Source organism: Petaurus breviceps, unplaced genomic scaffold (assembly GCF_028583685.1).
Source record: "Petaurus breviceps papuanus isolate PSGF00001 unplaced genomic scaffold, PetGlider_PUasm1.0 90895, whole genome shotgun sequence".
Classification (NCBI taxonomy): domain Eukaryota; kingdom Metazoa; phylum Chordata; class Mammalia; order Diprotodontia; family Petauridae; genus Petaurus; species Petaurus breviceps.
In genome coordinates this window covers 2298835-2324406 of record NW_027187372.1, presented here as the reverse complement: position 1 = coordinate 2324406, position 25572 = coordinate 2298835, and the positions used below count along the sequence as shown (strand labels likewise).

Sequence of the window (25572 nt, the reverse complement as noted above, 5' to 3'; positions counted from 1 at the left end):
ACAGAAACAGATCAAGTAGACAGATTTCCAAACTGTCCAACCATTACATCCATACCCAGTCAACATCTGGGTTTCCACATCTGGGTTTTTCAAAGCCGGGGGACTCTCAACAACGGCTTCCCAGAATTCAGATCAAATCACAGAACACTTCTCAAAGTGAGTCCCAAAACAAAGCTACACATCAGGGCTTATATAGCCTTCTCCTGGCTCAGAGAATGTAACAACCTTTTGGACCCACTGGCCAATCAAAAAGTATCTACTGAAAAACAAGCCTCCCACCCCAGGCTTCAGGTGCACTTTAGCCTAGGGGCAGGGAAGATCTTCCAAATTTGCATTCCCATTACAACATCTATAATAGGTAGGGCTTTATTAACAGAAATTATATTAAAGAAAAGGTATTCTTACCTGCTTTTCTAGTCTGCCCTAAACAAGTGCTTACTAAATGCTTTTTTAAAATCCATTCTTCCATGCATCTCTCCACCTAGCTATCCATCTACTGATTCATAGTTTCTTTGGACTGTTAGCTGATTAAATAATGTCCCTAGTGTTCAGTTCTAGGTGCTGTGGACTACTTGCCTGGTATTTTCTAGTAGGAATTCCTTTCATGGATGGGTTGGATCAGATGGTCACTAATGTCTTTTTTAACTCTAAAATTCTGCAATTTTGATTTTATACATCTTTCCCCCAGTCTAAATGCAAAGAAGGGAACAAAAATAAACTTGCATTATTTCCTGTTAGCTGTTGTTGAGTTGTATCAGTCATGTCTGACTCTTTGTGACTCCATTTGGGGTCTTTTTGGCAAAGATACTGGAGTAGTTTGCCATTTCCTTCTCTGGCTCATTTTACAGATGAGGAAACTGAGGCAAACAGGGTTAAGTGACTTGTCCAGGATCACACAGATAGCTAAGTGTCTGAGGTCAGATTTGAACTCAGGAAGATAAGTCTTCCTGATTCCAGGTCAGGTACTCTATCTACTTTGCTACCTAGCTGTGCCATGTTTACTAAAATAAAAAAAAAAACACATACACCACAATTGTGAAGAAGCAAAGACAATTTGATGATGCTTTTGTATTTGTATATTGTGAATTAAGAAATTGATTTTTGTTTCTAATACTGATGACTTGAACTTCAGCTAATCTTTCTTGGGAGCATCTGTCCACTGAGATTATCAGTATTGTGAGAATTGATATATTGTGAAATCATTCTATTAATAAATCAATCCACATTCTATGTGCATTCACATCAGGAATTTTTCTTCAAAAAAGGACCACTTTAAATAATGGAGCCATTTTCCTGAGTTTTGTGTTTTTTCTTGTCCTTCGTTTTCTAAGAGGACCAATGGCATCAAAGATGACCGATGGCATCAACGTCTTGACTCATTCATGAATTGGATTTAAGTGAGGCAGAGTTGCAAGCCAAGAAAGCTGTAAAGAAAAGAAAAATGTAAAGAACAAAGATAACTAGGTTTTTTTTTTTAAGGAAAAAATCAAAACTATTTATGCAGTTGTGTTCCTGACAGTGTTATATAGTGAAAAGATCCTAGAATTTGGAATCGTAGAACCTGGATTTGAATGCTTCTTCTGATACTTAATACTTATGTGACCTTGGTACTAATGTAATAATATTTTCAAAGTGTTTAGCACAGTGCCTATGCTTCATTCTTAATAAATGCACTTCCCCCTGCAATGTTAATGGGAGTTAAAGATCTTCCCTGACCATTAATAGGCCTCACATGGAGCCCAACAAGAGAAGCTTGATGAGGGAGGCTTGTTTTCCAGGAAGGCCCACAGTTTTGTTACTTTGTAATTAGGCAGTGGATCACGAGGGCTGTGATGCCCTCTGACCCTGAAGAAGTGTATATGTACTCTGAAGTTAGCATTTTGCTTTGGGGCTTACTTATGGGAAGAGTGTTTGAGTTATGTAGCCAGATGAGACTCTGGGTAGCTTTTAAGGAGCCCCCCAGCTTTGAAAATCCAGATGTTAGTGCTTCTCTCTCTGGTAATTGTATGTATACCTTTGTTCAGATAGCTAGAAGTCCTGTCTGTTGACTTGTGTTATTTTCTCTGTCTGTATTTTTTCTACTTGTAATTTGTTTGTATTTTCTCTGAAGTTCAGGATGCTGAATTTCCCCCCTGAACTAAGTGAATTATCTATAATCTATCTATCTATCTGTCTATCTGTCTATCTATCTATCTATCTATCTATCTATCTATCTATCTATCTATCTATCTATCTATCTATCTACCTAACTACCCACCCACCCATCCATCCATCCATCTATTTATAATATGTGTATATGCAATTAAAGTAAGATTGTTGACCCCTTTTAAGTTGATTTCCTTTAGAAAAGTAGATCAAAGAACTTGTGCTAGCAGCCATCCTGGGCATTCTAGGGTACTTACTGTTACACTCCCCCCTTCCATTTTCCACTAGACAAATCACTGGGCCTCAGTTTCCTCATCTGTAATAAGATGAGGTGACTGGATGATTCTAAGACCACAGTTACATTAACACCTCAGAGGTACTTCAGAGATTATCTTGTCCGATCTCTAGGAAGCTGTAGCTACAGCTTCAGGAAGCATGGCACAGAGATGGCCAGAAAGACTTCTGGTAAAAGGAAATATTGTTCCAAGGCAGTCTGTCTTAATTTTGTTTAGTTTTAAATATTACAGAATTCTTCCTTAAATCAATCAGTCAGTCAATCAACAAGCATTTATTAAGAGTCTCTCCTATGTACTAGATATGGTGGTAGGTGTTAGGGATATAAAGACAAAATTAAATAGTCCCTGCCCTTAAGGAATTAATATTCTATCAGGAGAGATGTAGAAATATAAGTATATGGTATAGAAATATATATATGGCCATATAAATAAATATATCGTCATTTTTTGGGGAAGGGCACAGTGGGGAAGATGGTCTCATATAGAAGGCAGTGTTTACACTAAGTTTTGAAGGCAAATAGGATTGTAAAAGGGAGGGGGATGAGATAAGAGTGCCTTCTATGCTTGGAGGACACCCTATGCAAAGGTATGGAGTATCACATGTGAGAAACAGTAAAGTCCATCTGACTGGACCATAGAGTGCGAGATGGGGAGTGATACACAAACATGTAAAGGTGGACTGGTGCCAGATTGTAAAGGGCTTAAGGTACACAACAGAAGAGTTTGTATTTGATCTAGAAGTCATAGGGAACTATTAGATTTAATGAACAGAGGAGTGTCATGGATAGACCTATGTTTTAGGAAGCTGATTTTTTTTTCATTTTTCAAATGCTTTATTAACTTGTGATTTATATCATTCATTTCTGCAAGATTTCGAGTTACAAATTTTCTCCCTCTTTTTCCCCTATCCACCACTCCAAAATAGCAATCCCACAGGATATCCCCTCCTCCATTCTGCTCTCTCCCATATCTTCTCCCATACCCCTTTCGACTTTTCCAGTGGATCTCTATGCCTCAGTGCCTGTATATCTTATTTCCCAATTACATGTAAAATAGTATTAATAATAGTATATATACATATGTTATATATATGCCACATACATATATATATATATATATTTTAAACATTTTATTTTAAAACTTTAAATTCCAGATTCATTCCCTTCCTCCCTTGTTACCTACCCTTACTGGGAAGATAAGCAGTTCAGTATAGGTTGTACATGTGTAGCTAATGTAAAACATTAACATAGTAGATATATTGTAAAAGACTGACTATATTTCCCTCCCTCCTATCCCACCTCCCACTTGTTCTATTCTCTACTTTGATCCCATCCCTTTTCAAAAGTGGGTGCTTCCAACTTCCCTCCTCCCCAAGCCTGCCCTCCCTTCCATCATCCCCCCTCTCATCCTCTTTTGCCCTACTCTCCTGTAGGGTGAGATACCCTATTTAGTGTGTATTTCATTCCCTTCCCAAGCCAAATTCAATGAGAATAAGGTTGACCCATTCCCTTTTGCCTTCCTATTCTTCCCCTCCATTGTAACCATTTTCCCTTGCCTCTTCTATATGAGATAGTTTACCCCATTCTGTCTCTCCCCATCTCCTCTCATTATATTCCTCTCTCACCTCTTAATTTCACCTTTTAAGTATCATCCCTTCCTATTAAGTTGGTCCTGTGCCCTCTTTCTATGTATACCTGTAAACATATATACACACATTCACATAGGTATTCATATGGCCATATACCCTCATACACACACACACACACACACACACACACACACACACACACACACACACATATATATATATTTATTCCCTTCAACTCTTTTCATACTGAGAAAAGTTTCATCAGTTACAATTACTGTTTTTCCATGTATGAATGTTAATAGTTCAACTTTGATAAGTTCCTTATGATTTCTTTTCCCTGTTTACCTTCTCATGCTTCTTGTATCCGAATGTCAAATTTTCTATTCAACTCTGGTTTTTTCATCAAGAATGCTTGAAAGTCCTCTATTCCACTGAATGACCATATTTTTCCCTGAAGCATGATACTCAGTTTTGCTGGGTATGTGATTCTTGGTTTTAATCCCAGCTCCTTTGACCTCCGGAATATCACATTCCAAGCCCTTTGATCCCTCAGTGTAGAAGCTGCCAGATCCTGGGTTATCCTTATTGTGTTTCCACAATATTCAAATTGTTTCTTCTCCTTGATCTGGGAATTTCAGAACCTGGCTATAATATTCCTAGGAGTTTTCTTTTTGGGATCTTTTTCAGGAGGTGATTGGTGGATTCTTTCAACCTCTATTTTGCCCTCTGGTTCTAAAATATCAGGGCAGTTTTCCTTGAGGATTTCTTGGAGGATGGTTTCTAGGTTCTTTCTTTGATCATGGCTTTCAGGTAGTCCAATAATTTTTAAGTTATCTCTCCTGGATCTATTTTCCAGGTCAGTGGTTTTTCCAATGAGATATTTCACATTACCTTCTATTCTTTCATTTGTTTGGATCTGTTTAACAGCATCTTGATTTCTCATAAAGTCATTAGCTTCTATTTGCTCCTATCTAATTCTGAAGCAATGATTCTCCTCAGTGAGCTTTTGAGATTCTTTTTCCATCTGGCAAATTCAGCTTTTTAAGGCATTTTTCTCCTCATTGCCTTTTTGAGCCTCTTTTGCCATTTGAGTTAGTCTATTTTTAAGGTGTTATTTTCCTCAGTCAGGCTGTTGACTGTCATTTCATAATTTTCTTGCATCATTCTCATTTCTCTTCCCAATTTTTCCTCCACTTCTCTTATCTGCTTCTTAAGGTCCTCTATGGCCTGTAACCAGCTTGTATTTTCCTTTGAAGCTTTTGGTGCAGAAGTTCTGATTTCACTGTCTTTCTCCTGTTCCATGCTTTGATCCTTTTTGTCCCCAAAATAGGAGTCTAATGTTGGCTTCTCCTGTTTGTTTTGTTTCCTTTGCCTGGTCATGTTGCCACTCAATTACTTGACTTTTGGGCTTTTTGCCACAGTAGGACTCTGCTACCAGACAGGGGAGCTTTGTATCAAACTCTAGGGTTTTCTCAGCTGCTAGAGGTATTAGTTGGGTGCCCTTGCTGAAGTCTCCACATGCTCTGGCAAGCTGGACACACACCCCAGGATCTCCACCCTAGACCGCAATCCAGATCCAAGCAAGCTAAAGCAAGAGCGATTATCCCTCAGACTGGTCGCTTGGTCCCCCCTACACTCTGTAGGCCAGGAGCTGAAGCTGCCACATGGGGGAGGCTGCACAGCTGTGTCTCCTCAGCGGCTTCTCACACCAGGGGCAAAAGCCAATGCACCCCCAACTACTGGGTCCCAAAGTCCACAGTGCACTGACCTCTCACATTGTCCTTAGTATCTATGTGTTGATAATTCTAGACCACCACAGCTGCTGGTGATCTGGAGTCCTTTGGATTGGCGACTATTCAGGCTGGCCCTGTGGCTAAAAGCATGAATCTAGGCTTGGCTCCCAGACCACTGCGCTGGCCCATTCCTGCTGGCCTGCCAGGCTGTCCTCAGCAGGAGGTTAGCTTCTCTGTGTCATTTTGTGGGTACTGCAGCTCCAAAGTTTGTTCAGAGTCCCCTTTTACATGAATTGGGGAAGGTGGAAGCTGGAGCTGCCGCGGACGTCCTGCTTCTACTCTGCCATCTTGATTCTGCTGATTTTGATGGCTCTGTGGAAGATGGAGTTGAGAGGGGAGAGACAAAAGGCATGTAGATCAAATGACAAGGGCCTAAATATCAAACCACAGATTTGCTTCTCTTCCTTCCTGGGTCAAATAGAGCAATCCCAGTCCCTCCTTGAGCCTTTCAGTATTTGAAGACAGCTCCTTTGGCTCTCACAGTCCATGTATCTGTGAAACTCAAATGCTTTCAGAGCAGTAGGTTTCTTATCACAATGGGACCTTTCTGGTTAGAGTTTTCTCTGATCCCCTGGTGCAGTACCCTTCTATTTCTTCCCCTGACCCACTGCATTATTTGGACCTACTCTGAGTTGGGCCTTTTTATCAGAAATCTGGGGTTCAGAAAGGGCTTGTATACTGACTGGATATTGCTAAAGTGTGCTTGATCGGGAGTGGAAGGGTTGGACCAGTTTGAGATACCAGCAGGGACCAGATGATGGCCATAGTTGGTACAGATAGGAATCACAACTGAGACAAGCCAGAAGAATCAAGACAAGGGCCAGTATTGGAGTCCTGGCAAAGATATAGGGAGCCTTTTGGCTCATAGACTAGGCAGGAGTCTCTCAGTAGAAGACATTTCCATGGACGAATCCAGACAAAGCTTTTGACTTCAACACAAATTAGTGTATGTTGTTGTTATTCAGTTGTTTCAATTCTGACTCTTTTTAACCCCATTTGGGGTTTTCTTGGCAAAGATACCGGATTGCTTTGTTTTTCCTTCTTCAGCTCATTTTACAGATGAGGAAACTGAGGCAAACAAGGTTAAGTGAATTGCCCAGGGTCACACAGCCAGTAAGTGTCTAAGGCCAGATTTGAATTCAGGAAGATGAATCTTCCTGACTTGAGGCCTGGTACACTGCCCCACCTAGCTGCCCAGATGGTACATGAGTCGCTTTTATCCAGAAGCTATTTAGGTCTTTTTGATTAACTCCTGAGGCAATTTGTCTGAATTTAAAGAGCTAGATCTATTCTTTTTGGTTTATTTTTCCCCTATTCCATTGGCATGGAATGTTCTTCCATTCAGAACTTCTTCCTGATAGTCTAGGTTAATGCAATGTCCTTCTTGGAGGGAAGGTAGTGTTGGAAACTCCTTAATGGGAGGGGAAAGAAGGAGGAACACTTAAGTATCCCTCTCTTTTGGCTTATTGAGAATGGCCTCTCTGTTTTTTCCTCATCCTAGTATCTCCTCCTGCACCTCTCCAGGACTAGGATTAGGCGCCTTTGGTCTAGGCCTTGACAGAAACTTGCCCTCAGATATTTGATTCTCCTTGAAGCCAATCACCTACCCTGATCCTTGTCTAGTTAGACTTTGACTAAGCTAGTTACTGGCCTTCATGTGTACCCAGCCTTCTTTTGGTAAAGCCTTCCCTTTGCCAGCTGTCTATATCCCAATCACCACCATCAACTCAACAAACTTTTATTAAATATTTACTGTGTCGGTCACTGTAATGAGTGCTGGGAATGCAAATATAAGCAAAAAGACAGTCTTTGCCCTCAAGGAGCTTACTTCTAATGGAGAAGAGAACACATAAAAGAAAGTAGATAAGAAGAGAGGGTGGCATTCACAAAGAAAGAAATCTAGAGAGTCAAGAGTGAAACCTGGAGAAGAAATAGCACATTTTTGCTTAGACATTTTAACAGGCTTAAATTTCATTTTTGAGACTTCATTTTGACTCAATTATCCTTTCTACCACATCATGGTGGTGGTAGCGGTGGACTGGATGAGAGGGGTGGGGCTGTTAGGGGTGTGCCCCCTCCTGCAATCTTGAAAATCCATGTAAATTTTTTTGGCCCTCCCTTTATACCAGAGAAGAAATCAATTTTTTTTCTTTTTCTTTCATGGGCTATTTACAGTATCTCATTGTAAAATTTGGGTTTAGCATTTGGTCATAGGCTCTGTATTATCTGCTAACTTTCATGTGTCCTCTGTGGTTTCCATAAAAATCTCCTCAAATTCCCATTTTATTTCTCATGCCAACCTGAGACATATCAAAACCGCAATGGGTTTTGTCATGATGTGGAAGGGATAACTGTGATTCCTACTCATCCTTCAAGACGCAACTCAAGTTCTATCTTCTTCAATAAGCCTTCTCTGACCACCTTAGCCCATGGTGATCTATTATGAATCCCAATATTACTTTTTGTCTGTACCATTCACTGGGCACTTAGTAGAGGCTGCCTTGAGTGGTTAGTTCATTACCTTTTCATGTATAAATGCCTGCCTTATTTCTCCAACTAGATTATGCTTACTTGGAAGGAAAGGAATTTGTCTTACTCATCTTTGCATATCTCATGTCTATTAGAATGCCTTGCAGAGAGTATGTCTACCGGTAGCTCACTAAATATAAGCTGATGGATTTTTTGATTCTTTTTAGGCTCTTGGAAGACTGGTTGTGTATGTGATGCAGAGGGGGAAAGACCCCTTTTCAAAAATTCAAGCCCAAAGTGACAACAAGGTCATAGAAGCTTGTACAAATGAGGAAATTAAAGATCTTGTACAAAACTTGCTTAGTCCTGGGGAAGAATGGCAGAACCAACTAAGTGAGATGCTCTCTCATCCTTTCTTCTGGAGCTGCAAAATGTAAGTGAAAGCCCAAATCGTAAGTGAATTAATGAATGAATTGAACTGAATGAATGCACCACTGACATTTATACCTTGATGGGAAAGGAGGAAGCGCTGGGACTATGATAATTCTGTCATCTTTCAGTGGTTACAGGTTCCTTCGAGATGTGGGGAATGAATCTGACATCAAAAAAGGAAATTATCGCAGCAAAATCCTTAAGAAACTCAACAATACTAAGGCTTTTAAAAATTGGAGAGAAGAGGTAAGATCAGTGTTTCAATAGGCTTTATGGTAATGAGACTCTGACAATTAGGGCTGTTACCATTTTGTTGATGTTGTCCAGTCATTTCAGTTATGTCTAACTCATTGCTTCTAGTTCTGACAAAAAGTTCTATCAACATTTTTTGTACTTAGAGATTCTTTCCTGTATCTTTAATCTCCTTGAGGAATGAGACTAGTAGAGGTATTACTGGATCAAGGCTTATGTACAGTTCAATGACTTTTTTGGGTACAATTCCAAATCAATTTCCGGAATGATTGGACCTCTTCAGAGGTTTACCAGCAGCGCATCATTGTGTCTGCCCTTCCACAACAATCATTATGTTTCATTTCAATCATCTGAAAATCTGATGGCTACAAGGTGGAATTTCAGTTAATTTTAATTTTCAGTTCTCTTATTATTAGTGATTTGGAACATATTTATATAATTGTTGATAGCTTGCATTTTTTAATTTGAGAATTGCTTGTTCATATACTTTGACCACTTACCTATTGGGGAATGACTCCTGTTCTTACGTATTTGTATTGATTTGCTATGTATCTTGGATATCAGACCTTTATGAGAGAAATATGCTGCAAGGAGTTTTTCTTCCTTAGTTAACTATTTCTCTTCTAATTCCTATTTCATTGCTCTTGTTTGTGCAAAAGTTTCTAATTTTATGTAATGTCATCTTTTCTATCCCTTCTTTGGTCAAAAATGTTCTGCATACCCATAATTGTGAAAAGTAGGTATAATCATGTAATTTCTCCAATGTATCTTGGTAGGTAAAGACTTCTATTGAATTTGTTTCTATTAATTTTTAGTTAAATTAGTAAGTAAATAGCCATATCATCTGCAAAAGGCAATAATTTTGCCTCTTCTTTGCTTACACTTATTCCCTCAATATTTTTATTGTTTTATTGCTGTAACAGCATTTCTTTAACTATATCAAGTAATAGCAGTGATAGTGGAAGCCTATGCTTTACTTCTTAATTTATTGGAAAGTCCTCAAATATTTCTCTATTACATTATTACTATTAGCTCCTGGTTTTAGATAGATACTATTTGCAATATTAAGACAAGGGCCATTTATTCCTATTAGCTCCTGGTTTTAGATAGATACTATTTGCAATATTAAGACAAGGGCCATTTATTCCTGTTTTTCCTAGTGTTTTTAACATAAGAAGATCTTGTATTTTGTCAGAAGCCTTTTCTGCATCTATTAAATTGATCATGTGATTTTTATTTTTTATTTTTGTTTATGTCCATTGTGTTTATAGTTTTTCTAACATCCAACCAATCTTACAATCTTTCTATAAATCCAAGCTGGTTATGAGGTATAATATTTGTAACATATGGCTATAGCATTTGTGCTAATATTTGATTCAGTTTGTGTTGATATTAATTAAAGATATTGGTCTATATTTCTCTTTGTTTTGTCTCTCTTTGGTTTAGGTATCTGGATCATATTTTTCTCATAGGGAGAATTTGATAAGAATCCATGTTTCCCTATTTTCGGAAACATTTTATGTAAAATTGGAGTTAATTTTCCCTTAAATATTTGCTAGAATTCATTTACAAATCCATCTGGTCCTGTGGTTTTTTTTCTTTGGTAGTTCATTTATACATTGTTCAGTTTCTTCTTCTGAGAAATTTATTGCTTTATTTAAATTCTCTATTACATCTATTACATGGACATTTTATTTTTTTTTTTGCAAAAAAAATCATCTGTTTCATTTATCATTTTTTGTTGGCATATAATTGGGCAAGAATTGTTTCTAATGATTTACCTTATTTATTCTTTATCTGTTGTGAATTCTTCCTTTGCGTTTTTGCTGTTGAAAATTTGTTTTTCTGCTAGGTGTCACAGTGGATAGAGTGCTGGGCCTGGAGTCAGGAAGACTCATCTTCCTGAGTTCAAAGGTGACTTCAGATACTGACTAGCAGTGTGACCATGGGCAAGTCACTTAATACTGTTTGCTTCAGTTTCCTCATCACTAAAATGAGCTAGAGAAGGAAATGGCAAACCACTTAAATATCTCTGCCAAGAAAACCTCAAATGAGGTTTTCATGAAGAGTTTACATGACTGAAAGACAACTGAACAACAACTATTTTATTTGTTTTTAAAAAACCAGCTCTGTTTATCAATTTGACATTTTTTAATTTTCTTTTTTTTTGTCTTTTCTTTGATTTCCAGACTGTCCACTTTTGTGTTTAGTTTTTTATTTGTTGTTTGTCTACTTTTTAATTGTATGCCCAATTCATTGATTTATTTTTTCTCTCTTTTATTAGTGAAACTGTTTAGTGTTTAAAAAAAAATTTCCCTCAGGAGTCTTTTGACTGCATTCTAAAAATTTTGATATGTTATTTCATTGTTTACTTTTACAAAATTATGTATTATTTCTATGTGGCTTTTTTGATCCTCCAGTTCTACAGGATTAAATTATTTAATCTCCATTTAATTTTTAATTCTTTCTTCAAAGGTCCCTTAGTATGACTTTTACTGCATTATAGTTGGCAAAGTATGTGTTTAATATTTCTATTTTTCTACATTTGTTTAGGAGGTTTTTATGCCCCAGAATATATCTAGTTTTTCTAGAAGTGCAATGCATAGATAATATTTATATTTTATTTTAAATAAATTATAATATAATCATCAATATAATCCTGTGAGTAGTTATTATAAATATTAACTGAATTTTACAGATTAGGAAACTGAGGCACAGAAGACTTCAGTTGAGTGTCTTGTCCAAAGTCACACAACAGGCAAATGGGACAAGATATTGAACTCAAGTTTTCTGACTTCATACATAGTATTCTTTCTATTATATCATTAGCACCAGGAATTTTCATTGTCCTTTCATTGAATCCATTTCTAAGATAGAAACATTATCAGAGTTATTTTTTTACTACAAACTCTTTTCTTAGATACATGGTAGAGATGAGACAAGGGGGAGGTAGAAGCAGAGAGCATTCCCTAAGATCTCTGGAGGTTCAGACATGGTCTTCAAAACCTGCCTTTTATTTTGCTATGACTTCTGAGAACTCACTACATCTAGCTGACCTCACTGACCTGTTCATTCCTTCTTCCTACCATGACCCTGTTCATACCTTCCTGGATCAAAGTATAGAGTTGGAAGAGATCATCCAGTCTAACTATATCAATTTATGGTTGAGAAAGTGGGGGCCCAGAAAGAAGTAGTTTGACTTGACAAATTTGGAAATACACATATGATCATGTTGTGGTCTGTCCTCTGTTCTTGAAGAGGGCCATGTTAATAATCAGCTACACATTGAGAAGCCTAGTTTGCCTTACTAGCTCTCTTTCTGGATATAGTTTTTTTTGTAAAAAATAATCATTGTTTCTAGCACCAAGATATCAGGGGAAATTGGGAGAGGATGGAAGTCGAAATATTAATAATCATAAGTGAATTTTTTATAGTCCCTTTTGCTCTACAAGGCACTTTTACTGTATGTAGAGGATTTCTTTCATCTATATCAGAACCCAGTGTCTCAGGGAGCATAAGCATTATTGTCCTCATTTTTACATATGAGAAATCCCCAGGTCATAGAGCTTAAATGAGTTACTCAAGGTGATATGACCGATAATGGCAGATCCAGGACTTGAATCCAAGTATTCTGATGTATACCTTAGTGTACTGCCATGGCTGCTCGCCTTGAAGATGAGTAGATCTAACTTCATGATGACTTATGTTTTTTTTTTTCAGATTGATAAAGATGTCATGGAAAAAATGAATTCATTTTATAAGGTGGATAATAAATACCGGAACACTGTTGGAGACTTGCTGAAATTCATCCGGAATGTAGGTGAACACTTTGAAGAAGAACCATATAAAGAGTGAGTGCTCTCTTAACACTTGAATAAAGACGTTTCATCAAATTGTACATTAATTTCTAGTTCACTGACTGAAGTGGTGGTTGAGGGGCAGATGGTAAGGAAAACTCTTTCAGAGAAGAACTTAAGTCTTTTTCTGATCATCCCGAAAGACTTGTTACTAATACACATGGGGTGGTTGCTCAGTAGTCTTTACTTGATGTAAGTGGAGAAGAAAAGGCAGTTTAATAACTCTCTATTAAAAAATAAAGTTCTGAACTTTTTATGTCATTGTAGCAGATTAAAATATCTGTAAAGCTAGGGTGGTTTTTTGTATGTTCTTTACTTTGGGTAGGACATATATAGCTAGAATTGGAGATGGTTTTAGATGAGAATCTTTCCTGCTTTCTACAGTGATGGAGTAAGCAGCAGAATAATAGTTTGATAATTAGAAGCATGGCTTAATGCCAGCTAGGTGGCTCAGTGAATAGAGCACCAGCCCTGGAGTCAGGAGGACCTGAGTTCAAATCCGGCCTCAGACACTTAACACTTACTAGCCATGTGATTTTGGGCAAGTCACTTAACCCCAACTGCCCTGCCCTCACCCCTTCAAAAAAAAAAGTATGGCTTAGTGGAAGGAATCCAAATTGAGAGTTGGAAGACCTGGGTTCTATTCTGTCAACTGTTACTATTTAAATTACATAAAACTAGTGTTGAAAAGTTAAAAGGAACCTCAGAGGACATCTAGCCCAATCTATATCTAAACAGGAATCTTACCTACAGCATCTCTGTCAAGTGACCATACAACTTCTGCTTAAAGACATTCAATGAAGGGGAATCCATTTCCACCCAGGCCAGCCCATTTTATTTTTGAATAGCTCTTGTTATTAAGACTTTCCTCACAGTGAATCAATTGTGCCTCATCATAGCCTTCATTCTTTGCCTCTGGCTCTGCTTTTGGGGATTAAGTAGAATTCATCTAATGTCATAGTTTTTCAGACAGCTGAAGTCAGCAATCATATCTCCTCTCAGACTTCTCACCCCCAGTCCCTTAAACCAATCCTTATGTGGCACGATCTCAGAACCTTTCTTTATCCTGGTTGCGCTCCTCTAGATACAGTTCAATTTATCAATGTCCTTCCTAAAATGTAGTGCCCAGAACTGAATATGATATGGCCTAATTGAGCAGAATAAAGTGACTATCACATCCTTAGTCATGGTATATGTGAAGGATTGGAGAGTGGAAAGTCTGGAGTCGAGGAAACTTTTATAATACTCCAGGTAAGAGGTGGTGAGGTCCCGAATTCCATAGGTGATCATGTGAGTAGAGAGAGGAGAGAAGGAGATGGATATGAGAGATGATGTAAAAGCAGTATTGACAAGATGTGGGGGAGGGGAGTGGCTATGAAGGATGAGAGAAAATGAAGAGTTGGGAATGATTCCAAGGTGGTGGCTGTGTTACCAGGAGGACAATGGTATTCTTGATAGAACAGAAAAAATGGGAAGAGGGGTGGGTTTGAGGGTAGGGGAAAATGATGGATTCCATTTTAGACATACTGAATTTGAAATGCATCCATTTGGAAATGTCTAACAGGCAGTTGGCAATGTGGAACTGGGTCTTGGGAGAGACACTTATGCACATATACACACATGAGCACACACACATGCACATATATACACACATATACATGAGAAAGTATGTAGGTATACCACCAAAGTCTTAAACTCAGATCATCCTGACTCTAGGCCCAGCACTCTATACACTGTGGCCCCACCTTAGAAGCCTCACAGAAAGCTCATTAAAGTCTCTTCCTAGACCTCACTTTTCTCATTTATAAACTTAGATGGGGGATGATATAACCTCAAAGTTCCTTCCAGTTCTAAATCTGTCTTCCTATAAGTCCAATCCTTACCTCTGATCCTCTGAATTCGAAAGTCCCGCTTCTAGTGTCCCTCCAAAGAGGTCAGTATGGTGTAGTGGAGTTAGGACTTGTGATTAGGAGAGATCTGAGTTTGAGTCGCATCTCCAACACTTTCTAAGTGTATGATCATCAGCAGGTTACTTAAACTTGTCTGAGTATCTACTTTCTTATCTATAAAATAAAGTCCTACCTGTAAGTCCTGATTTGCTGAGAAGATCAGAGAGGTAAGAGGTGAGCTAGAGGAATGAGTGAGTTGTCAGATTTGTAAATGTCAAAATGGGCCACTAAATGCCCTCGAGGAAACTTATTGAACATATTATTTTTCATTTCAGTCTGAAGTCAAAAATTGGAGAACCTTCCCAGTATTTTCAGAAGTTGTTTCCTGATCTGGTGATTTATGTTTACAAGAAACTGCGGAATATGGGTTACAAGAAGCATTTCCCCAGTGTTAACAGTTCTGAACCTGGTTGTTGACACCACGCCAACATGACTCTGAACTGGAGGATATTTTAAGTCACTTCTTTCATGCAGCCTATTGGGTGAATCCTACATAGTTTAACAACAGCTAATTGAAGATGTTCAATTTATGAAACTTTATGCTTGGTACTTTGAAGGCAATAAAAAAGAGAAAGCCTGGGTCCCTGCTCTTGAAGAGTTGACCTCCTAGAAGGGAGGATAAAGCATGTAGATAGATAAACATAAAGCAAAGTTATATGTGAAAGTGTATAAAAGTTATGAATGTCTAAAAGGAATTTAGGCATACCTGCCATAACACTGCTACTTCCAAATGTCATTTCATAGTAACCTCAGCTGAAATCTTAAACATGTCCTTCATTGGTCACAGTGCAATCAAAATTGTAATCAATAGAGAATGTTTGAATAAAGATCCCATCACCATGAAAGTAAACTAAGGCATCTGGCTTTTTGTCTTAGTGTAAATGGGGAGCCTTTCATTAAAAGGCTACTTTGGTGTAGGATTGTGGTGTGGAGGTAACTGGGTTCCCAAAGTCTATGGAAAAAAAAGGGAAAATCCTTCTAAATTGGAAAAGTATTAAATACAGGCCATGTAATAGACCAGAAGCATCTGTCAACTGAGGAACTGTCAAGCTAAGTTAAAAAAAAATTGATTACCAGAAGGTTGGCCATCATGTGATGATTTTTGTTGTTGATCTTTGTGAAGATTGGATACTGAGATAAAGAGGGGGTGTAAACAGCATTCTTTAAGAGTGTTATCCACACTGAAGAAATTATAAATCCTTTAAGTATTAGAGTTTACAAGACACTTTTCACAACAGTCCTGGGAAGGAGATGGTACTATGGTCCTCATTTTACAGATGAGGAAATGGATTTAAAAAGTTTTAGTTATTTACCCAGGGTTATATAACTATTAAATGTCAGAGCCATGAATCAAGAATCTAAGACTCCTCCAATTCCAGATCCTTTAGATTTGGGGACTTCAAGTCCTTTCCATCGTAACATATTGCCAAAAGCTGGGAAGAGTATTCTGGCTCAACTAGCCCCAAAATAATATCTCTGGGTAGTCATAGAGACATTTAGAGTTCCTCAGGGTTTCAGAAAACAGATGGGCTGATCTAAAACCAGTTTATAGCCATTGAAAGGGGTGCTTTTCCAGATGAATGTTTCCCCTCTTACAGGTTCACTTTACTCAGTCTCTGGGTGAGAGTTTTCATCTCTGGGGAGAGGGAGTGACAGGAAGGAAAGTCAAAGAAACCAGCTCTTATGACACCCCCTCCAGGCCCTCTGGGTTAACTTCCCCAAAAGGCTTGGTCGCCAAAGAGGCAACTTCTATTTCAAGTTCTAGGTTGCTTAGTGGTGGTGAACCATATTACTATAGATCAGGAACCCCACGACCCACCCTAAATTAGTAGCTTTCCTTTAGCTATCAGCCCATAGACACAATTAGCTTATAGCAAAGGCATTCTTTAAGATGGAAAAGCAAAAAACATTAGATATGATGGAATTTAAGGGAGCAAATACATTACCCATACCTAGGGCACACTCTTCAACAAATACACAAAGTATCTATAAGATGAAAGAGCTCAAACTGAGGCATATGCGTAGGATTGATATGTGGCAGAGGCAATTCACAGCTCCTGGTATGAGGGGGCCTGGATGGCGGTCCTTTCTCTTTTTGTGGAATCCAAATACTTGTCCCCTTAGATGCATCATCTCTTTGGATGGGTTGCTCAGCTGGATTTTTAGGGTCTGCTCCTCTCTACAGTCTCTCTTCTCTGCTGCCAGGGCTCATACTCCTTGAAGCTGTTGTCTACCTTAGGTAACTATGTAGAATATGTGTCTTTTCTATCTCCATTATGCCTTGAATTTTCTAGAACCACTGAATTCTGGATCAGAGTGTATCCCTCTGGGCAAGGTACTGCTAAGACACCATGACTGATGGGGAGAGGAGAGAGAAATGCCCTCCCCTTATTCCTTGTAGGGATTTTCTGCATAATCACATCATGGATTATAATTACTTTCCCCTCACCAGTGTTTTTTTACTATTTAAAGCCTCCCACCATTTCCCACCAGGGGTATGGGTAATGTATTTGCTCCCTTAAATTCCATCAGAGAAAGGTGTTTATACCCTATAAATCACTCACACCTTGATCCCAAAGGGATCAGGGCTCAAAGTATCTTTATATTTAGTTTAATAACTAATTAACACTTTGTGATTAGTCCCTGTGCCTGTATTGGCTGAGTGGGAGGAGGAGCAAGGGGCATACCATTCCTTTTTCTATATACTTAGAATATACTGTTTCTGGTAATGAAATAATTCAAATTTCTTGTTCAACACAGGTCCTGGGCCAACTGGTCTTGTATATAGTCAAAAAGGGAAGCACCCAGTTAACAGAAATCACAGTTGAAAGTGACACTAAGGTAGCCCAAGTCTGTGGACCTGACCTGCCAGATTATTATGAAACTCTGGACCCCATCAAAAGTCTTTCTCAGAGAAGACCATACCTCCAGAGCTGGCTAGGTGACCTCTACTATCACCGCTTCTTCTGAAGTGAGAAAATATAAGTTGATTAACAATAGTAATTATTCCCATGCCTCTAAGTATTATCTTAAACCCAAGAAGTGGGGAGCTAGGTGGTTGTAATGTTAATGGGATATAGAATCTTTCCTGTCTATTAATAGGTCTATGTGCCCAGAAGTGATACATCCTGAATCATATGGAGCCCATTGGGGAAGGAACTTACTTAAAGAGAAGCCTTCTTAGAGGAGGCTTGCTTGTAGGAAGGCTATCACACCTTTTGCTAATGTCTAATTAGGAAATGAGTCATGAGGGTCATGATGCCTTCTGGCTCTGAGAAGTGTATATATACTCTGAGTTGGTATTTTGCTTTGGGAAATGAGAAGGATCTTGAAATTCCCTGGTTGAGATTCTGAGTGGCACTATGTTTTTGGTTTCAGTAAGACAGAAGAAAAAAAATGGCTTCTTTTTTTATTCTTTGATTCAAATGGGAAATTATTATCCAACTATGAGGGGCTGATATTACTGCATTGTTTTAAGTATAATATTTCATATTTGTAACATTTACAGAAAAGACACAGGCAGTTTTAGACAGCATTAAAAATGCAGCAGGAATGGTTAGGAAAAGGTAGAAATGCAGGTCTTTAGAACTGGGTTATTCAATATTTGAAAAGTCATTTCTTGCCATTGTAAGCCATTTAGAAATGAAGTGAACCTGCCATTAGACCATACTAACCAGGGAATCAAATTTAGAGCAATCTATCCATTTTAAAATAATGAGAAATCAGGGTCCTCCAATGGCTGACTTGAGTTACTGTGGACTAGAAATGGTCTTTCTGTCTTTAAAGATAATCTGTCCTTGAATTTAATTTTAGTTTTAAATTTTTAACATAAACTTATTAGCAGATGCAGTAATTTTGTAATGTAGCACATGAAAGCATATGTTGTGTTGTTAATTAACAAAAGTAATCTTTGCAATGAGTCATATAGTATGTAAACATGATTTCTGATTTTTTTTCTGCTTTATAAATTTTGTCTTACCGCACATGTATAACCTATATCAAATTGCTTTGCTTCTCATTGAGGGGAGAGAGAAGGTAGGTAGGGAAGGAATCTGGAACGCAAAATAAAAGAAATGTTAAAAATTGTTTTGACATGTAATTGGAAAAAACAAAATTTGTGACAAGTGCCATAAATTTTATATTAAGACTATGTTTTCCTGAAACATACATGAGTTTTTGTAATGATCAGGTTTGGAATTTGAAATTAAAACTGCCAAATATTTAATATTTGTCCCTCCTTCCCATTTCTAGAAATGGAGGTGATTATCTTAGAAAAGACATTTGCCTTTTTCAATGTGTTTTCAATGCAATAGGACTGAATTTGAGCTTATATACTCTCTAGTCTAGACACCTCAGGGCAGAGAGGAAATAGGGTGTCTTAGTTCTCAGTTACATGGAGAGGAGCACTAGTGCTTGCAGTCAACAAGGGAGCAGGGGCCCTTCCTGGGAAAGGACCAGAATACAGACCAGGCCTGCAGTTTGGGCAGCTGCCATTAGGCAGATGCTGGTGCCTGCTAAAGGCAGCATAACAGCACATTTTGACTTATTCCAGGTATGAATAACTGACAGGCGGTGAGGTGATTTACAGTAATCTAGTCCAATTTTTGCTTTTTCCCGGGAAATAAGTATTAGGTAAATACTTAGTAACCTCTCCATAACAAGTTCAAGTCCAAACACAATATGGTCTCTAAGTTTAAAAGAAATATCATAATTAGGTAGCAATTTAAGCATTTTCTTGGCAAAATTTCAAGTAGTTTTATTCATTCGTTAGCTTACTGTGGTTTTCCCTGTGAAACTGATTGCAAGAAGTAAGGTCACTGACTTCCTCCTAAATCCAGGTGAAAAACCTTCCATGGAGACTACATTGCTCACAGCAGCATCTTGGGCCCTTCCTCAAGCCAGAAGGACCATTTAACTTATCAAAATTTGTCACTTAAGTATTCTATGTTTCTTCTAGCATTTGGGAAGCCTTAAGTAACTTCATGTTTCTAACAAGAATACGTTCACCTCCCTTTACCAGCTTTAATGATATAACTAGAAAATCTGGCTTAGCCTGTGGCTTCCTCTCTTTTGTCATGCCAGGCCACTAGAAAAAAAGCAAGTCAGGCTAGGTAGGAGAAATCTGGCAGATATCAAAGACCAGAAAAGCAAGGGATAGACTCCAGAGATGTAAGCAAGTAGCTATTGGCAGAATAGGGTGTCAGCTAGATTAGAAAAGGGAAGTCAGTGCAATGTAGAAAAGTGCTTGCTTTGGAGGAAGTGTTCAGATTGTACTCTGTCATGTATTACATGTTAGGTCACTTGCTCTCCCTTGGCCTCAGTTTCCTTTGTACAGATTTTCTTCCACAAATATAATTTTTCTATTTTGTTCTATTTCCATTATTATTTTATTTTATTCTTTATTAGCATTGCCTAGAATTATAGAAAAACTCATAGGCAGGATGGTCCAGTGCAATGTGGGTTCAAACCTTAGCTTTGCCACATATGTACAAGATGTATGTATGACTTTGGTTAAAGCATTGAATGTTCCTTGGATTCAGTTTCCTCACTTGTAAAATAAGAATGTTGGAGGTTGAGCCAGGATCATGGAGTAGTGAGAGCATTCTGGCCCAACTCTCTCAACATTCTTCTCCAAACAACTTTAACACAACAAATCAAGCAGTGTGATGCTGCAGTCAAAATAAATAAATTAATTAATAAAATAAAAGCTAATCTAAGCTTGGGCTGCATTAAGAAAGCCATAAGTCCTGGAAATAGAGAAGGGATAGTCCCACTGTATTCTGCTATCATTGCTTATTCTGGGTGCCATGATTTAAGCAGGTTATTGATGAGTAGGAGGATGTTCAGATGATGGTAACCAGGTTGGTGAAGGGCTTTGGGTCTATGTAATGTAAAGATCAGTTGAAGGAACTGGAGATATTTAACTTGGAGAAGAAAAGAATCAGGGGAGACATGAGAGCATTTTTTTCAGGACTTGAATGACTATCATACAGAGGAAGGAGTAGTCTTGTTCTATTTGGTCTTAGGAGACAGAATCAGGAGCAATGAGCGGACATAGTGAACAGACCGTTTTAGGGCTGAGGTCAGGAAATACTTCCTAACAATTAAAGTTGTCCCAAAATGGGATGGGCTGCTATATAAGGTGGGGAGTTCCTCCACCTTGGAAGCCTTGTCTTCAGATAAAGAGTGGAAGTCCATTCGTTGGGTATTATAGTTGTGGATTCTGAGATTCTAATGGGCTATTTTGAACTGGGGAAATAAGAGATGTCTCACCCTCCCCCCTCCCCAATTAGATGAAGTGTATTTTTCAATGCAGGTGATAAGAGATAAATGGGGCCTGAAATTATAATGTAAGTCAGCAGTAGGGAAAATATGATCTGGTGTACTTAGAATTTACTTGTGTACTCCAAGAGTGCATCTGTTGCATAAAACAGGGTAAAGATGTGTAACAGTGGCTACCCTGCCCACTCTTCCCCCAATCCCTCCCCCTATTGCATGAATGCCAACTATTTATACTTCACCTTTCCCCTAGAGTTCTTCAGCATTCTTAGGAGGGTTTGGAGGTTTCTGGTCTCTGTGTCATTGGTTTCAGGTCCTGCCAGTGGTGTTCCCTCGATTTTAGGGGGTACCCTGTATCCTAGTTTTATTTAACCATTTTGCAGTAAGAATAGCTTTTATAAAGGATTAGTCATGTCAAAGTTATAACAATAACAAATGTACAGACATCTATTCACACCTCCTGAATTACCTCAGTCTCTAGGAAGCAGAATGAGGTTAGATAAAGTTTACAGCTTAATTCTGTTCCTATGTAGCACAGACCCAATAGAGTAACAAGTCCAAAGCCTGTTTAAGACTCAAGTTCCAGGTTCCTGGTTTCTCAGGGTTTCCTTGTTGACTTGGCCACAACATCCAGCCTGGAATCCTGCGTCTAAGGTTGTCCTAGATCAAATTTGGGTCCACGGAGTATTATATTGATGGAAAAGGATAAATGAAATAAGACACAACAAAACCCCGAGTCTGTTTCTTGGGGCTATAAGGCCCAAAAGGGAGAGGGAGAAATGTAGTCCTTCACGCTATTCATTTGAGTTTATGGTGCCCAGCTTTAGGCAAATAGGACCTCTCTGATTGATGGTGAAAAGAAAAGACATAGAGAGAGCCAAAATGTCCTAGTCTGGTCATTGAGACAGTCTGTTTTGGCTAGTCAATGGAAAGAGTCTGTTTTCACCCCCCATGGTAGGGGAGTATAGAATGTCATTTTCCAGAAGCGGTTCTGTGGCATTTCCCTCACGAGAGCTTCATGTGAGGTGATCTGGGAATGCTCAAATCAAAGGCCCATTACACCTATAGTTGCCTATTTCCTTTTGGAAATTCCAACTTGAAAGCCTGCTCTTTTAGGAAGAGGTTAACACATCATTGACATACCTGTAATTTGGTAGATGCATCATCAGAGTGCTTTGGGATATTGGAAATGAAATCATGGACCAAAATCCATCATCACTCAGATTCTGAAATAGTACAATGATACTGGTCAGAAGACCTTCCACCAATGGACAGAAAAGGTAAGAAAGGTCTGATTATTGAATATAAGTGGTCTGAAGGGTATTTGTTCATCTTTTTAAAGTGCAGTAATCCTTTAACATTCACCACCCATTAACTTCGAAATCCTTATTTTGACTTTTAAGGCTTAGGCTCCAACTTCTTTCCAGCTCTAATTTATTCTATTGCATTTACATAGTCTGCCCTGAAGCCAAACAGTACTATCTGTCATCATCTCTTTCCTATGCACCTTTGCTCATGCCATTTCTTGGGCCTGGAATACCCTCTCTATTCTCACCTGTTCAAATTTTACCTTTGCTTAAAAACCCAGGTCAGATGCCATTTTCTCTTTGAAGACTTCCTCCAATTCCCTTCAAGTTGGAAATGACATGCTCAGGAGTATGGGATAAATATTTAGCAACAACTAGCTCCTCCACCCCCCCCCCCAAATTATGTACAATACACTTTTAAGTTTAATCTTTATCATCAACATTTTCTCCATCACTTTCTTATGTTTAAGAATTTAGGGTTGTTTCCAGGATAATGTTGATGTCAGCACTCTGGCATTGCCTACTTTGAACAAAAATTCCTCCTTCTTTTCTTTACCACTTTTTATTCACCATGACCAAATAGCTCCTGTTCTACCTTTTGCTTTTCTAAGCCAAACTGTAATAGAAATATCTTTGTTTTATCAATCAATCAAACAGGCATTTCTTAAGTACTTACATGCCTGGAACTGCTTATCTTCAGAAGTCAGATCAACATGGATTTATTAAGTGCTTCCTATTAACCTATGTTGTGCTAACTGCTGGGGGTACAAAGACAAGGGAGAAAGGAAGACAATCCCTACTCTGCAGCAGCTTACAGACTGCTGGGGGAAGACAACTTCCGTAAATGGAAACTGAAAGGGCTGGGGGAGGGTTGAGGGAAGATCAGGCAATAGCAAGGGTGTAGGGAGAAGGAGGCAGCTTTGGCACATTGGTAAATTCCAGAGAATGAAGTATGGCTGGTCTGGGTGGGCCCTTCCTCAAAGCGAAGGTTCTAGGAAGAACTCATTGATGCAGGAAGGTGACCATAGGAATCAAGTGAGAAGGGACTGCAAGTCTTTTTTGATTGGTTAGCTCAGCACCCTATGAAGTGCATGGCTTCCTGGCATACATGTCAGAGGGTGGGGCATACTAAGACACTCAATCTGGTTAGCAGAACCAACCCTATGCACCCCTTCAATTTCCTGTTACTCCATAGTTGCTATTTATTTATAGATTTATTTTAAATTTATAATATATTATATTTATGTTTTATTTTATTCATTCATTCGTCTGTCTACCTATCTACCTACCTACCTACCTACCTACCTATCTATCTAATCTATCTGTCTGTCTGTCTATCTATCTATCTATCTATCTATCTATCTATCTATCTATCTATCTATCTATCTATCTATCTATCTATCTATCTATCTATCTATCTAGTGCTTTATTCACTCCAGTCACTCAGGCAGAGGAAGAAAGTGCCCCAGAGTCCCACTTATTGGCCAAGGAATAGTGAAGTTATCTACTTGAGACTTTACTTCTTAAATATGCCTGGACATTATGACACTATGTTTGCTCCTCAAGTTGCTAGCCTAAAGCCCCAAATAAACTGTTTTGAAGGTTTAGAAAGTTAGTGACTTGTCTCATCCCTCTCTACTACCCTCCATTTATCCTATAATATGGTTCCTCTGTGGTTTTTCCGCAGCTGTGGGAAGGCAGTGGGCCTAAAGTTGTCGATTGTGACTTCCATAAAAGTTTCTCTACATTTTGATCCATGATAAAGATAGAATGAATGGCATCAGGGTTTAATGATTGCATTAGGCTTATATTGTTGGCTGAGCCACACTTTTTACTGGTAAGTATACAGACCTTAGGGTGTTAGCAAGTGTCATATTAATTTAATTAAATTCAGCTAGCATTGACTAAGCCCTTGCTGAAGGCTCTGTGCTGGACCTCAGGGATACAAGGCAATAATAGATGAACAAACTAGCATGAAAAACAGGCAGTGCTGTCAGGAAGCTAAACTCCTGGAAATATTCCTTATCAGACCTTTTCTAAGTGATCTCTGATGGGCCCCGGTTTTTCATTTGCAAAACAAGGAAGTTAGTCAACTCAAGAGTTCTTAAATGGGTCTGTAAACTTAAAAAATTGTTAACTATATTTCAATATGATTGGTTTTCATTATTATCTTAGGTATTTTATTTGGGGTGTTTAAAAACATTATTCAGAGGAGTCCAATCGGTTTCACCAGACTGTCAAAGGGGCCCACAGCACAAACAAGGTTAAGAACTCTTGGACTAAATGATTTCTGAGGTCACTTAGAGCTCTAACATTTTGTGATTTTATGAAGCCACCTGTAAGGTAGCTAAATGAAGAAGTTGCTGATAAGACTAAAATCCCCTGATCCTTCCTCAGAATGAGTCCTGAAATAAACGCCAAAAGATTCTTTCTACTGGAGGGGAGTTTGACTCTCAATTAGCTGCCAGTTCTTCAGATGCTGCCTACTTATACCTCCCTGCAATGAATCAGAATTAATTCCCAGATCTGAGCTCCCCTACTCCTCCTCTCCAGTACCTGGTCCTGCTTGACTGATTAAAAAAAAACTCAATGAAAACTCACAGGATTGGATTTTTCCACTGTTAGTACCTAATTCCACCAGAAATCACAGCAGGTCAACCTTGTGTGCATCCTCCTTGGCCACCCCTTCATGTTATATTTCTTCTCAATAAAGCTTGTTGGCTTATCTTCCTGCCTGCTCCTGTCTTGTGCTTTCTTATGTATCTGCTGGGGTCCACCTCCGAGCCACATCAGTTTTCTTCTCTGTAGTATCAGTGCTTGTCCAGAGTTGTAACTAATAGCCTTGGTAAACACCCCTACCTCCCAAACTTCTGCTTAGGAAATGTAGAAAGTAAGGACTGGACAAGAACCTAGTGTTCTTGTTCCCTAATGGTTGGGTCTCCCTCTTTCTCCCTGACACCAGGGCTGTGACTGGATATCCCACCCTGTACCATGTGATGTTTGGACTTCCCCCTAGCAACAATAGTGTCATATAAAGGAAATTTCTGCCTCCCCTTACAATCCCTTACAATCTTGCAATCCCAACCCACTCAATCCACTTTTATCACTAAGTGAAACTCCTTAGCTTGACATTGAAAATTCTCCATGGTCTCTCACCAGTTTACTTTTATAGGTTTATTAGCCCCTATCCACATCCAGCATTCTA

The 25572-nt window shown here is 38.6% G+C and overlaps 1 protein-coding gene and 1 long non-coding RNA gene across 3 annotated transcripts in view; one reads left to right on the top strand and one right to left on the bottom strand.

Annotated features, from left to right (window-relative positions):
- Nucleotides 1-15631, top strand: part of RNASEL (ribonuclease L) — a 30474-nt gene extending 14843 nt beyond the window's left edge. For both annotated transcript variants that reach the window (XM_069074384.1, XM_069074385.1), the window contains 4 exons: nt 8519-8724; nt 8852-8969; nt 12696-12826; nt 15057-15631. In XM_069074384.1, coding sequence (XP_068930485.1) covers nt 8519-8724; nt 8852-8969; nt 12696-12826; nt 15057-15198 — 597 coding nt within the window. In that variant the 3' untranslated portion in view covers nt 15199-15631. The remainder of the gene's footprint in view (nt 1-8518; nt 8725-8851; nt 8970-12695; nt 12827-15056) is intronic.
- On the bottom strand, nt 1293-23190 carry LOC138150975 (uncharacterized). The gene is made up of 3 exons (XR_011165713.1): nt 23044-23190; nt 22204-22286; nt 1293-1424 (listed from the first exon to the last, which is right to left on the bottom strand). It is a non-coding gene; the product is annotated as an uncharacterized lncRNA (long non-coding RNA).
- Nucleotides 23191-25572: the final 2382 nt, after the last annotated feature.